The sequence below is a fragment of the Lepidothrix coronata genome, unplaced genomic scaffold, assembly GCF_001604755.1.
Source record: "Lepidothrix coronata isolate B3197 unplaced genomic scaffold, Lepidothrix_coronata-1.0 Scaffold2, whole genome shotgun sequence".
In the NCBI taxonomy this organism is placed as follows: domain Eukaryota; kingdom Metazoa; phylum Chordata; class Aves; order Passeriformes; family Pipridae; genus Lepidothrix; species Lepidothrix coronata.
The window spans coordinates 15,052,534-15,067,967 of record NW_016690182.1 but is presented as its reverse complement, the minus strand read 5'-3'; the positions used below and the strand labels follow the sequence as shown (position 1 = coordinate 15,067,967).

The 15,434-nt window shown below is 46.6% G+C and overlaps 1 protein-coding gene across 3 annotated transcripts in view; it reads left to right on the top strand.

Moving 5' to 3' along the window:
• The window catches only part of LOC108498584 (vascular endothelial growth factor receptor kdr-like), a 137,151-nt gene that overhangs the window by 67,837 nt on the left and 53,880 nt on the right, over positions 1-15,434 (top strand). For all 3 annotated transcript variants that reach the window (XM_017817472.1, XM_017817463.1, XM_017817454.1), the window contains exons 10-11: positions 10,192-10,342; positions 12,646-12,748. In XM_017817472.1, coding sequence (XP_017672961.1) covers positions 10,192-10,342; positions 12,646-12,748 — 254 coding nt within the window. The remainder of the gene's footprint in view (positions 1-10,191; positions 10,343-12,645; positions 12,749-15,434) is intronic.

Here is a 15,434-nt window from a genome sequence, read left to right as displayed (position 1 = left end):
GGCCTATTAAAAATGCTAAAAAATATATGGTAGATTAAAAAAGCTTAAGCCTGACATAAACTAATGTGTGATAAGCTAAGAACATGCTTATGGTCAGGTACTGCAGCTCAGCTGAGGAGGAGGAATGTGTTGAGCTGAGTAATTTGTTCACTTGAGATTGTTTTTTCATACAATGATTTTGCCTCTTGTTAAGAGAACGGAAACGTTCAGAGGAAGAGAAAATTAAGAATGATAATAAACTACCTTGTCAAGGTAAATATTGGTGTTTGCGTGCAGAGGAGATAGTTTACTGGAAGAGCAGCCGTTCCCCAAATAGGCAGATGAAAAACAAACAGCCCTTGTTTCTATGAGCAAGATGCTATTTCAGGATTAAACCATCCCATGCTCTTCACTGCAGCACAAGCCTTTCATCTCTATTGTATGTCCAGGATGGTGGCATCCCGCCCCTCACATGCCTGGTGCTCATCCTCAGCCTTCCCAAGGGCTCAGCCCAGCAAAGACTTCCATCAGGAATAATTATTTAATTGCAAACCCACCACTTCTCAAGAGCTTGTAAAGTCTAGCTCCTGCAGAAGCAATTGTCACATGGGGAAACACAGGAAAAATGCACAGCAAGTGCCTCTTTCCTGGTGACAGAAAGTCACCGCAGAAATGAGAGCAAGCAAGGCAAACACGTGCCCAGGAATGCCGTGGGTTGGAAGCTGCAGGCTGCACACAAAGGGGGTGTTTGCCTTGGCTGCAGGCTGGGCTGACACAGATCACCCAGGGAATCTCTCCTGCCTTTGCCAGGCTCTTCCCTGCAGCCCCACCCTGACGTGTGTGAAGCCCTGAGACCAAGGAGAGGCTCATTTTGCTGTGATTCATGTGGGCAGAGACCAAAAAGGGCAAATTTTTGTCTTGGAGCTTATCCGAGAGCAGCAAACTGCCCATTTCTTGTGCTTTCCACCTGAGTAAAGGGACTGCTTTTCCAGATCTGGAAAAAGCATCCTCTGCTTTATTTTCAAACCCACTCTGAAGGTCCCAAGTGAAGGCAGATTGGAATTTCCCCCTTAACTCTCTGCAAATAACCTGACATTTTATCTCCAGTCATCGTGACTGATATCCTGTTGTGACACTTGGATAGATTAGACTGCTTGGAGTCTCAGAAGACACAGAGACACAGAGAAGGAGACCAATGCACACTTTGTAGGCCTTTTATACAGGGATTACCCTGCCCACCACCTCTGAGCTGGAGGTGTGGTTAATGTCTCTGCTTGGCACCATAGGCAGTCTGCAATTACTGAACCTGGAATCTGAACACAGGGATTAGTAGAGTTGATGGAAAAATCCTCTTGGGCTTCAAGTGAACACAGTGGTAGGAGTATCAGTTTTACATTAAGTCTAAAAGGTGGAGCCTGCAGCAGTTCAGCTCCTGATAAACCTCATGCTGAGTAATAACCGGGTATCAGCTCCCTGAGACTGGGGAAGAACATTTCTTTTTGAGTAATTGTTCCCAAAAAAACAGGGCCAGTCTTTGCATTTCAGATCTGCATCTGTGAGAGGGAGTGAGTTCTGATCCATACAGTTGAAGAGGGAAAACCATTTAAATAGACTTTTGAATGAGAAGATCAATGTCATATGAATGTTTTCTGTTGCTGCAAGGGGCCATTGCACTATAGAAATGATCAGTAATCACAAAGCCCCCTCTTCTGAGAGTCTCTTCACAATAATCCATCATTAATGTTCCCAAGTACCACAGGTAGTACAGCTAGCAGTCAGCCTGCTGTGACAAACCCATCAGCTTCAAATTTGGACTAGGTATAGAGGAAGTTTAAAGTTAACAGGGCTGTGAATTGTTTTTCACAAACAAAGTATAAATAGCAGCAGGACTCGTCCATGAAACTGCACTGTATTAATTTTTGCAGTGTATTTTATTCACTAATAATGGCAGCAGAGGAGAATCCTTTAAGCAGGATGAGAACAAGATCAGAATTCACCTGCCTGAGCCCTGGATGCAGCATCTCTTCTGACTTGCACTGCTACAGCTTTCCTTGGAGTCATCTCCTGGATACTTAACTGGGAGCAATCACAGTAGTTCTGACATCCATTGTACAAGGTATTTCACTCCATGGGGAAATATTTCAAGCTATTCCCCCCCCTCCCCAGGTTGTTTTGGCCATAAAACTGATAAGTACATGCAGGAGTATCATTGTCTGGGCTCCAGAGAGTAAAGAAGGAGCAAAATGGGCAAATAACTCCAGAGCTGCAGGGTGGGAACTGAGAGCAACCCCAGCCCAAGGCGAGGACCTGGCTGACAAGGTACACAAGGAGCTGCCTGGCCTGGAGGAGAATCGTGCTGCTATTCAAAAAATGTCACTTTAAGAAGTGGCTTAGCTGTGCCTCTGGTCACCCTTGCTCCCACTGCAGCTGGAATTTAATCTTGCAGGAGCACGTATCTCGGTGTGGAGTCACCTTGGCTCATTGTAGGACTCAAGTCCCCAGGAGGCAACTGATTGCATTTTCAAAACACTCCTTCTTTACATATTTACACATCAAACACTGTCCAAGAAGCCACGGGTTGCTGTGTTTTTGTTTTGTTTGATTAAATTCTTATTGAGAAAAGCTTCGAGAAAATAATGTCCTGAAGAATTTGGGAGGGAGGGAGCAAGGAGAAGGAACAATCCTAGCAAACAGCTGGTGGCTGAACATCTGAGCCAGCCAAGAAGGAGAAATGTGGGAGAAAAGAGTTATTCCAGGCTGGAGTGCAAAGCAGTTTCAGAACAAAACATAAACAATCCCCTCAAATCTATTTCTGGGCAAGCAGGCTGTGTTTCATTCTCACCCTTGTCCAAGTCATCTATGTCCATCAGGATTCCTGCTGAGCCCTTTTGGAGCAGTTAGTGTGCTCTGGCCACCACATAGGGAGGGAGGAGTGTACTGAAGCATAAGTTAATTCAAAAATGGGATGAATAACCTCCTTCACCCTTTGCCTTTCTTCTTTGTCCCAAAGTTTCTCTCCTGTGCTTCCTCAAGGCTCTTCCAGCAAATATTGCTTTGGGTTCCAGCTGCTCCAGCCAATTGAAGTTACATTCCCTCACAGAGTCCTCGATCCCCCAAACTCGTGTTGTATCCATAAGAAATGCAGGATTAAGTGCTAGAAATAGCCTTTACCACAGGCAGCAGAAATTCACAGGCTCCTGGTGAATTCCCTGTGTCCTGGAATAACAGGGATGCAGGGGAAATTCACGTGTGCATTGCCATGTGCTCCTTGTTATGTCAGCGAGGCACTGGCTGCACCTCGACCTGTTACCAGGGAGAAACAGCTCCAGAGCTCTTAATGATGCACATGTTGCCCCGCTCTGTGGCCAGATCAGCTCTTCAGAGTTGGTTTAAAATCAAAGGCAAAGGCAGTTCTGTGCCTGACCTTCCTTGGCTTGAAGGGATAAGTTGACATCAAAGGAGTCCACAGTGACCTCTGTAAAAGCCAGTAAATATGTGGTGATCCATCTGAGTAAAACCCCATTGCCTCACCCAGACCCAGAGCAGTCTGGAGAGGGAAAGGAACCTTGAGGATGAGGTTAATGCTTTTGGGCTCTGCCAGTTCAGAGAAAAAGAGCTCTTAGAGTGGTGGATCTCTGCTAAAGCCAGGGCAGGACGGAGGGGAGAGTCCCAGAGTCTCTGGTGTTGGAAAGGGCACTGAGGTGAACACTGCTGCAGTGGGAGAAACAAGGCTTTCCTTGGATTATCAGTGAAATCCAGCTGATGTTTAGGTGGAAGGACTGAGCCAGATACAAGAATCAGGCCTACACAAAGTGGCCTTGCCTGCACACTCCGGTGTCCTGCCAGGGCTGGGCTTCCTTTGGGTATCACATCCAGCTCCCGCACAGCTCCTTGGAGGATGAGCCACTCAGGAAAAGGCAAAATAGAAAATCCAACTTTCCACCACCTGGGCCAACCGAGCAAACTAGAAATCCCAAAATAAACCATGGCCGGTCTCCATCCAACTGCTGCTCCCCCGGCCCATGGCTTTGCTTTTCTCCTGGATTCTGGCAGTGATGGCTGTGATCAATGCTCTGGATGCAGGACACTCAGTTGAGAAGAGCAAGGCCAAGGAGACACAGTGCTCCAGTGTGTGCTTGCAATCTCATTTATCAGGCACAGGCAGAAGAGAAACAACTGACTTTTTTTGGGAGATATATGAAAGAAAAGAGAAAATGTAGCAGCACAAGGAGGCTGCAGAGGGCCTTTCCAGCACAGTAATTACAGACATATTCTGAAGAGTTTCCTCCCTGACATCAGGCAGACCCTGCTCAGTCCCACAGCTCCTCAGTCCAGCCCCGCTCAGCCTCAGTGCACTCCCAGGAGAGCCCTAATGAACAACTGCGATGAGCTATTTCCATGTTGTTGGGAGTAGCCAAAGCAGTTTTAGGAAGAGGAAGGTGGGGGCCTGCTGGAGTTTGCCAGAAAAGTCCAAGGCATTCGACTCACTTTTCTTGGCAGCAACAATTCCTGTCTGACAGCCCCCAGCACCCCGAGTGGGAGGAGGTGAGGAAGTGGCTGTGTGTGATTCCCATGGTGTCCCTCAGCCAAGCCTGCAGGTACATCAGTGGGTGTTTTTCTCTTTTGGAAAGCAGGAAAAAAGGACAGAGACAAAAATGCTAGAAAACTCCCTGCTCTGCTTAGAATGAAGCAGTTCATTATTACATATCTGCTTTTGAACTCTGTTTAGCCACAACAACATCAGATGCGGAGACATAGAAAGGGAAAACCTTTTTTTGCCCCAAAGCTTGGGTGCATCAGGGGTGAATGAGAGCTCTGGGAGAGGTGGTACAGGATTGGAAAAGAGCTTTCTTCCTACTCAGGGAAGAGAGATACATCCAGAAGTGACAGTGCAAGGTCAGAAAAAAACAACACCAAGCTGCACTGCCATTTTAACAATAAAATGCCCTGTAGGGCAGGTCAAGTGCCCTGTGATTTTTGTTAATATCTGTTTCTACAGGATCCAACTGCCCAGTTTGTCTTCCGTTTGCTCCCATCCCCTGGCATTCCCAGCCCACCACAGCGGGTTACAGTGGAGCAGCAGGGGGTGTGCGCTGGGGATTAGGCAGGAGACAGATAATCGCTGCCCCGCCTTCTATTCTTGGCCATGGTAGTGACTCACAGGGATTTTGGCCACTCATTTCATTTTGGCATTTGCTTCCGCAGAGGTGCCGTGGGGATGGTGCTGTTCACCCACCTCACAGCAGCCCTGGGTGCAGAGCTATGGGAAATAAAACTGCAACCAGAACCAGTCCAGGAAAAGCTCTCAGACAGAATCAGGTGGGGTCAAACACAATGTCGTGGTCAGTCTGAAACAAAAGTTGTGTTTTCAGGTCATTTTACTAATTTTCTTTCTTTCTTCCTTCCTTCCTTCCTTCCTTCCCTCCCTCCCTCCCTCCCACCCTCCCTTTCTTCCTCCTTTCTTCCTTCTTTCTTTCCTTTTTCTTTCCTTCCTTCCTTCCTTCCTTCCTTCCTTCCTTCCTTCCTTCCTTCCTTCCTTCCTTCCTTCCTTCCTCCCCTCCCCTTCCCCAAAAATAAAGAGAGAAAACCCCCACCAAGCCCAGACAACTTCCTGGGTCTTTTTCTCCCTTTCCCTCCTGTTTGCCCAGTCCCAGTCTGCATTAATAACTTCCCTCTCTGCCTCACAGAATATTCACCTGGCTTCACCTACAGAGCTTGTGAAAGTGCTGTAGGAACATCAGATGAAAGACTCTGAAGTGCAAATGTTTTTTGCTTTCGGGAAAGGATAAATAGAAAACTAGTTGCCACTCTCTCAGTGGTTTTAATGGCTTATGTCCAGCAAAGTACATAAGGCTGAGACTAATGTTCCACTGGCCATTCTATGTTATTTTAATGATGTGCTTAATGAGAAAAGATTTTTTGAAGCCTGGTTTAAATGGTAGTGGGGAAGGTACACAAATGGCAGTTCTGTGAGAGGTCACTGAGAGTAAAACAAAGTTTCCCTAAAAAAGGCAGAGAAACTTTCTCTGTGTAGTCCTCTATATTTGGATGCTCCTTCGGGTGGCAGGTGTAAAACCCCCTCAGAGCATCTGCTCTGAATTTAGACAGAAGAGTCTCTTGTAGAAGGGGTAATGCCAGAGGGTTAAATGTCCTAATCCTTGCCCATATTATTTACTCCTAATGCCACAAACTAGAGATAACACCAGAAAGTGAGATTTGCATAATGCTGATGAATTTGAAAGGTACAATAAACAGAACTGTTTTTTGATTGCATTTCCCAGTGCAGCAGCAGCAAAGTCTTTAGCTATTCAGGTCAGCTCTCACACCAGCAATTGCACCTCTGCAAAGTGAGCTGGGGATACAGTCACACTTGGAGCCAGGGAGGGAGAAAACCCATTTCTTTGGATACATTTAAAGCCATCTGCACATCGTGCCTTCCGCAGGCAGCTAGGGAGCAGAAAGCTTTTAAGGTTTGTTTGCCTTCTGCTTGAGAAAGGTCAGCCTGGGAGGGGATGGGATGGGAGGCTGAGAGGGAGAAGCAGATCCCGGCTCAGGGGGAGTGGAAAGCCAGGAGCAGGGTAGCAAACGATACCTGGGTAAGGAAGGAAGTGTGAGGAAAGATCTGCTCTGGCACTTCAGCACCGCTGGAGCAGGGGCCACTGACTGGGACAAGGATCCACAGGGAGGTGACAGGTGACCCAGGGTGAGGGTGGCAGAGGGGGCAGGTCAGCCTCGGCACAGTCCCCGAGCTCCGAGGATGCAGGAGGACCTTGCTCTGCAGTTCCTGGAGGAGGGAAGGAGCAGTGGGAGCTGAGGCTGTGCAGAGGTACCTCCTTGATTACTCACCTCCTGTTCTGCCAGTAGTGCAATGCCTATGAAATCACCAAGCACAGAACTAAATCACTTAATCACAGAACCACGGAATGGCTGGGTTGGAGGGACCTCTGGAGACCCTCCAGTCCTACAGCTCCCCCTTCCCAACAGCTCCTTCTCTTTTGGATGCTTAAAACCCAGCAATGCACACACAGATATAGGTGTGTTAATGAAATCCAGACTTCAGATGCAACAAGAAATGTCCTTGGATTTGGCATTGCTCACAAATGGATTTGTACCCCAAGCCTTCCCTGCACCTGGACACGAGCAGGGATAAGAGTTTGTGCAAAATCCACTGTGCTGCTTAGTGAGCAAACAGGAAAGAGAAAGCAAAGCACTGTCTGGAGGAGGGAGAGAGTTACCTGAGAAACACACTGCTGGGTGCACCCTAATAATCCCAGGCTTTAGGCTCAAAACTCCTCAGCAGGCTGATGTGGAGAGGTTTTCACAGGGGAAAGTGCTGCAGGTGCCAACTCACTGAGCAACCACCCAGTCTGAGTCAGTCTAAAAGGGCAGTCCCACCACAGAGGCCAGTTAATGTGTTCCATCACTGGGGGAGGCAACTCCTGTAAATAGGATTTGGGTCAGCAATGAGCAAAGGGAATGGAAAAGATTCAAGGGGGGCACAGTAAGAATTAAAATGGCCATGTGTGGTGGCAGTGAGCAAAGTTTGGGAAGTTTTCATCCCAAGAAATATCCCCCAGCCGACCCCTCCACATTCCCCATCCCAAACCAGCAGGGCCAACACCCCCCAGGCACAGAGCCTCATCCTCACTGTGTTCAGCTGCAGTTCAGAGTCCCTTGCAGAGTGACACCCACCTCCATCACAGCCTGCAAGGGAAAGGGAGACACGTGGAAACTGCCTCAGTCTCTGGGTGTCATGCCCCATGATTATCTAGGGCCCCGCACTGACTGTCTTACAAAGAACACATGGGGAGGTGTTTTTAGCCAACCCCTCAAATTTTAAGAAAATAACTGCTTAAACCTCATAAATAATGATTATTTCAATTGATGAATCATTTTGACTCATTTTAGGTCTCGAGTAATTTTTATAGTGCCGTGCAGTAAAGTAATTGTGGAGTGAAGAATTCATTTGTCACTCCTGTATGTTCTTGTTAGAATTGGATTAAGTTAAAATTAATATTTCTTTTTCAGAAGGACAATTTAAATAACAGTCAACCGTGAATGTAGAAAAATCTCCTGATATTAAAAGACTGTGATCAACCCTCATGCCCCCATGCTCTTCCACACACACACAAACCCACACAAACACAGTCTCCCTCCTTAAGTGTGTAAACCTTTGTTCTTACAGCCCAAAAACATAACACTTGAGTAACTTTTCAGGTAACACTTGAGTAACCTTTCACACTGAGCTCAGAGTCTCTTTCTCCAAGTGAAAATCATGCTTTTGAGTGCAGTCCAGAAATGCCAAACACAGGATTTGAGACTGAAAAGAAAAAATGCCCGAGATAATGAAAAATGTGCTTCTCTCTCTGGGGAGCTTTACAGAATTATTTTTATGATCAGAAATAATTTTATGATGGGAAATGAGATGCCAGTTACAAGGAATTTCAGCGTTGTCCTGAGAATTGCTCAAGAATCTCCAAGCACTTGGTCAGCAGAAGGCTGCGTGACCCAGAGCAATGCGGTGCAGGAAATGCTCTGTGGGTGTTATAGAGGGGGAGGAGAGTTTGAGAGACCTTCACCTCGGGCTCAAGTTCTCCCCTGTCTGCTCCCGTCTCCATCTTCTCCTTCCCAGAGAGACAATCCTTCTCCCTGAAGGGACAAAGGAGTGAGGAGGGGAGGTTTGGAGCCTCATAACACATCATGTGTGGGGGAAACGAGGCCCAACCAAAGGGGATCAAAAAAGCAGAAGGGAACACAAGAGCTACACCAAACAAGGGCTGTCATTTGGGTTTCTGAGGGGAAAGGTTAATTAGGACCTCATGAAGGTTCTTTAAACAGATAATGTTTTATTACAGCATGGGATATGGCTGACCCAACTCCAGTCAATACTCCTTCCATGTGGTGGAGAAGGAAATGCTGATATGTTTTCAGGCAGTGATTAGGTCAGAAGATCTTTCAGAGTCTGACCATGAGAAATGGAAAATGAGGATCCCCCCAAGACATGGGATCAGCTTGGTCAGTCCTCTCGGAAGAGTAAAGGGGTAGAAAGGAAAAAAAGCTATTAAAAAAAGAGGGGAAGGGCTCAAGATTGATGAGGTGGGCAGTAGCTCATATTTACATATCTTGTGTCTCCTTGACAGCAGAAAAAATAAGTTAACCCAAAAATTAGAAATCTAATCTACATTCACTTCCCAAGTTGTCAAAAGGCCTCGGTGCAGAGCAGCCACACTTGGCTGCACAGGGATGTCCCAAGGAGGACCCCGACCAATAAATCTGTTTGATTTCCTGTTATGAGAAGTAGACAAAGAGATATGGTGAGGGATGGGCAGAGCTGTCTGCATAAGGGAAGAGCCTGTGCTTTCACCCCAAACTCCAACCCACCCTCTCCAAGGTTAGGAAGAGTTCAGTTCACTTTGGGGATTTTTCAAGGTTATTTCTCCTTTACGTGTGTTCCCGTGGGAGCTGGAAGGAGATGGGACAAAGCCTTTCTTTCCTGCTGGCAACAAGCAGCCCTGAAAGTGTCACAAAAAAGTCTGTTCTTGAGAGATTTCCAGTCCAAGGGTGTGATCTTGCAACCCCTCCAGATGTGAATAATGCCATGACATTTTTAATGGGTTTGCTGTTGGTGAGAATTCCTTGGCATTACTCTACCAGTGTTTTCTCCACACCACTTCTTCCTTGCTTTCTTCTCCGCTTCATCCAGAGCTCGTTACAAATAAACAGAAAAGTCAGGCAAAGATTTCAGATCAAAAAGACTTTTTTTCCCAACCCCTGAGGACCTGCACAATGGTAACAGCACTGCAGAGCAGCAGCTGCTTGATAAGGTTCCTCTCAGGAGGTGACCTCACGACTCCAATGCTCTTTTGCCCACAGTACATGGACTCACAGCCTGATCCTGCAGTCCCTGTAGGTGTTTCATGGCATAAATTTTCCAGAATACAGGAGGTCCACAACAACATTTGAGGGTGATTAGGATGAATGTGGTAGCACTGCAGTTCTGAAATAGCACGAATAACACCCATGTTTCTGCAGATGAATGCTCCCAGTGCTTCTGGGAATTCCCCCAGGACATCAGGAGCTTCACTAAATCACCACTTCTCCCAGCAAAAAGTTTCAAAACCTTTTATGGGAACAGGACCAGGATCGTGACCATGGATGTAAATTTGCTCATTTGCTTTTTTTGTGGTGTGTTGTGTTTTTTTTTTCCTCTAGAGAGACCCAAAATCTTTGAAAAGGAAACTGATTTTGATAAGCTCATGCGGGTGGAATTAGGAAGCAAACACAAGATCCGGTGCACTGCAAGTGGGAATCCTGAGCCCAAGATCGAGTGGAAGTGGCAGCCCTGCAGCCTCACAGACACAATGTAAGTGACATTCCAAAGGATGAACATGTTCCAGAAGAGTTTGGTAGTTCCAAGTCACCTTTTCTTTCCACCACATCCTATTTCGGTTGGTTAAAATCCCAAGCAGTGATTCCCCACCTGAAGATCTCCAGGGTTAGGAGCCCAGCTCATGTCTGGTTGTGTGTGTTCTTCTTGACTTACAAGCACGTGAATTGTGTGAAGTAAGTTTAAAGTGACCACTTCAACTCTTCCCTGCAATGAGAGGGCTGAAAGCAGGTTTTCCATCCATAAAAAAAATAAGGCAGGTCTAGAAAGCAAGAGAGAAAAGTGCTGGATAGTTCCTTATGTTCTCACTGATCCATTGCTGTTCCAAGTGCTATGAGAAAGCCACGAGACAGGGAAAAATCACAGAGAAATTGCTTTCCCCGGTTTTCTGCTGCAGCAGTCGCAGTGATGTTGAGTGATCCAGTCTCAGGCTGGGTCTAGAGAGTGACCTTGTGTCCCTCCTCCAGGGCAGTATCCTGGTACCTCAGTCAGGGAGTTGCACTGCTCCCATGGGAATAAAGAGCCGAGATCTGCTGGCTTAGGTCAGGCTGTTGGCACTGCAGGGCAGCAACAGGGGCTACTGCTTCAGAGCGTTCAACCAGAGCAGAATGGAAACACCACATGGAAGCAGGTTCTGCATTCCTTAGGAAGGCCACAGGGATGACCCGAGATCTTTTCCAGGCCTTTCTGTGTAGGGAGAGAATTGGTCATGAGTGCCGAACTGAGCCAGACTCAAACTGACCTGGTGGCAAAGGACCTCATATAACCCTTGTTCCAGCTCTGCCTCTCTGATCTTATCAATTTAAATACAATTGCAGAGTGGCTCTACCTCTCCTGGCCCCTGGGGCAGCCTTATCTTTCGCCAGCAGAAGCTGAAGGAGGATTCCTGTGGGAAATGACACAGACCCCACTTCCTTCTGTTGTCTCACTTCCCCTCTCTCTCTCTTTCTCTTCCCCCTCCTCTGCCTCACCAGTGCACTTTGAATCCCAAAACACCATCATTGTTCCTTAGAGCTGTGATGTGATTTACTTCCCCTGGGTTTTTTCCCTTCATCCTCACGACAGGATTGTGCCTTGCAGGAAGTCACTCAAGACATCTAATTAGGCTCTTTTGAGAGCTATAAACCCTCCCTTGACCCAGGGAGTTGCCCAAGTGTCTTGTGTGGATTTGACCAAGGCAGGGCTGACTTATGGATTCATTTCCTGCAGCATCAGCACTTACAGATGTCCAGATTCATTTTACCTCCCATAACCCTACAGTGGGCTCAGAGCCTTTGAACTGCTAAGCATGAGAAAACCTGTGTCCCTACTCAGTTATTCCAAGTCAAGGAAGACAGAAAAGCCTTTTGCCTTGGATGGGGCAGATGTGCCTTTCCACATGATGTTCAATACACTGCTCTTTGCTCATATTCCAAAATGAAGATTGATAACTGGCAGCTGTCTGCTGGGGAATGGGCAACATTAAAGGAGCCTTCTGCTGTCATTATCCCAGTATTTATCCACTCTACTCCCTCAGCCCACACTTCCTGTTGGAAAGCTGAGCAGACAGACTCAGCAACAATCACCTCCCCGCAGTTCTGAGTGACTGGCATTTTGAATTTGGAAATATAACTCATATTAGCCGGATTAAACTCACATGATTTAATTAGTTATCCAGTATTTTCCATTTTTAACCTTTGGAAAGTCTGGGGGGGTTCCTTTTTGGTCATATACTGATCTTTGTCTACCTCTGTCAAGGTGCTTTGTAAATAGTTTTGGAATGCTGTAATGAAGGGATACAGTAGTTTCACAAAGAGAAACAGACTCCAGCAGCCACAGCTTTTAGGAGTTTTTAAGACCGAAGACTGTTGTCTAAGTATGGCCAGTCTTCACGAGCAAAGATTTGGGAAAGGTCTTTACCCTTTGAGCCTGCGCAATGGATTTTTTAGGTGAGACACAGTGTGCGCTGAACTGAGCCCACCCTTTAATCCTGAGGTTCAACTGCCGGGGCCGAGCGAGCTTGGACAGTGGCAGTGAGGTCCCCAGGACGTAGGTTTGTTTAGAGTGACCTTCTCTTAGATGGATGGCCTTACAGGGCTGACGAGCTCCATCTGCCCGGGGGACTTTTTTACCCTGACCGGGAATCAAACCCAGGCCGCAGCGGTGAGAGTGCTGCATCCTAACCACTAGACCACCAGGGGTCCCTTGTTGTCTAAGACTGACATTCTTTTCAACACACCTCCCTGGTTTTCTGTGGTATGTCTGGTTCTTGAACACCATCTCTGCTTCTCTCCCTCCAGGTGCAAACCCGAGGGGCCAAGAGTGGTGGTTCAGGAGAACATGGTCATAGGCAACAAGATCAGAAGCATTGAGAACATGCCCATGCAGGGGGATAAACCAAAGGTATGTGTGGGGTGGAGTCTGAGCCATGATGTCATTGGATGCCATGGGATCCAGGGGCTGCTCCAAGGGCTCCATGCTCACACGGAGCTCTATCCTGGAGCTCTGTCCTGGAGCTCTGTTCCGTGGTTCCCAGGCTGCTGTGGGTTGTTAGAATGCTTTGAATTCCCCAGCTCTGGGATCATTTCACTGCTTATAAACACCAGAATTCTGTGAATGATGTCACTCACCCTGTTTAAAACTCTCCAAAGAGTTTTGGGTCAAAAGACTCTGTGTCTCCTCAGACTCAAGAAGTGTAAGAGTGGTTCAGTGCGAGGGGTCCTGTGAAGTGACCCTGACTTTATTAAGACACTTGAAGAGCACTTTGTCCTGCCCAGCTTTGCCTCCTCTCAGCAGCAGGAGCTGAGCAGTGGTGTGATCTGAGAGGCCTGCAGTGCCAGAGGGAACTGGCCTCATTTTGGGGTGTGCAGGTGCCTGCAGGCCCTGCCTGTTTCAGCTGGAGTTGTCCATGTTTCTTTACCCATCTGGGCTGCCAACCACGTTACTGACTCCATGAAGGTGGGAAGGCCTTCCTTCTACCCTTCCCTGCCTGCTCCCCCTTCCACCAGCACTGGGATCACTCTTCCTGTGTGAACTGCAGAGATCCCAGCCAGGAGTTACCTGTTCAGTGCCTCCTGGCTACCTGTGGTGGTGCTGAGTGATGTTTAGACTTGTCCATGCTGACCCTTGGGAAGGGTCCACTGTGGCTTCAGAGCCTCCTGGCTCTGCTGTGCTCTGTCTTGGACAGTTGGTTCACCTGTTGGACTTACAGAGCTCCGTGGCTTCAGGAGTGGGTTTGCAGGTACAGGTTTTGAGGTGGATGGTCCAGATGGTCTAATCCTGCAAGGTGCTGGATGCTGCAGTTCACATCCTGGTGCATCTTTAAGCAGAGGATAATTCTTCAGTTACTCCCATGCCCAAAGTTAAGCACAAAGCTAAAGTGCTCTCCTGGATTAGGTCCAGACTAAATCAGCATCTGGCAGGATCAGTGCCTTAGCCATCTGCTCTTTCTCATGGAGACTTTCCAGTTCTAAACATAATCTGAAACAGAGCTCTGAAAACATGGTGGCTGGGCTGGGAAGGAGAAAATCAGTGTTTGCCTTTCATTCCCGAGTTTTTCCATTGCTGGAAGATATTTATAAGTTGGATTTATTTAGATGGCATAGTGGCCCTTAAGCTCTAGTTTGAATGTATTCTTTAAGAATTTTAGATCTTAGGTGAAAGCAACTCCCTACAAAGTACTAATTACTTATAAAAATGGAGGTCAGCAACAGGTACCTACAAAGTTTTGTCCTTTTTTCTAAGACTTCCTGGTTGCTGCATGGACTGACAAGAGCTTTCTGGCTCTCCTGGCTACTGTCTCCTTCCGCACACATATATATATACAGTCTGTCAAAATATATGATCTGGTGTCCCAGAGCTTAGTTTGTGTCTGATGATCAGTCTTCAAATTATATTAGCCCCCACAGAAAAGAGGTTTCACAGTTGCTGTGACTCAAAATATCTCTTGGTTGCTGAATTGTCCTGCTGTGTGGAAGTGAGGAACATGAGGGAACGTCCATACAAGGTCCCCACAGAGTCCTCAAAGGTTTTCTTGCCCCCAGGAGCTTGGGGCATCTTTGTTCTTTCTGCATACCCCAGACATCCTGAAGAGTTCATTTTTAGACATGTTCTGTGAGGGTTGTAGCTCAACCTACAACCCTTTAACTTAAGCTTTTACATATTTCAGTATTAAAGTTACAAGCTACGTAATTTTACATTTTATAATATATTCATTATTTTCATCTCCTGCTGATCCACTGGCTAAAAACACAGTCTGGGGTGTTTCCTAATGATTTTTATGTCCTGATTAAGATTTATGCAAATTAATATAATTAGGTTATGAATTAATATAACTAGATATATGAACCTCAGGTTTCAGCACTTGGTAATTCATCAGTATTGACGGGGTAGATGAAATAATGAAGATGTTGGAGTGTGACTGAGCAGGGCTTTCATGGACTGTGTTATGAAGCTGGGATTAGCTGAGCTTGGTGATTTTCCTGGGGGATTTGAGCCTGTCAGTGAACACTGGATTTTGGAGCAGAAGCTGGAATTCACCTGCTCTCAAGGATTCCTCAGCATTCCCAGAGTTCACCCTCCAAGAGCTGCAGCAATACTTGCTGGTTCGGCATGAAAACATGCATTAAAAGCATGGGAACAGCTGCCCTGGAATTACCAGATCCAGAAGCTTTCTCAAAGCAAGCTGACAGGGCAGCAAGTACATATTTTTCCAGCAAACCCCTGGTGTTTGATGTGCTCTTTGATCACATGAATATCTTTAGACAACTCTTGACAGGAGTAGCGTGTAAAATTGAGCTGTCTTGTCATCATCATAATGATGATTCCACTATTATTCCATAGAGAGAGAAGTGAATTTCACCTCCTTCCTTCCTTCTAAAGGCTGAGACTCATCCCTAAGGAAAAGCATGTGGTTATGGTTATGATGTACTTCACTGAAGTTTTGGTCAAATAATGATTGAGGCACTTGCACTGTGTTCAAGTAATTTTCCCAGTGGTTTTGAGTCAATACTAAACTTTTCACTTTGTGATTTAAAGCCTCATGTACCTCCCTCTGAATCCTGCTTTTTCACACCAGGTGAAACACCCG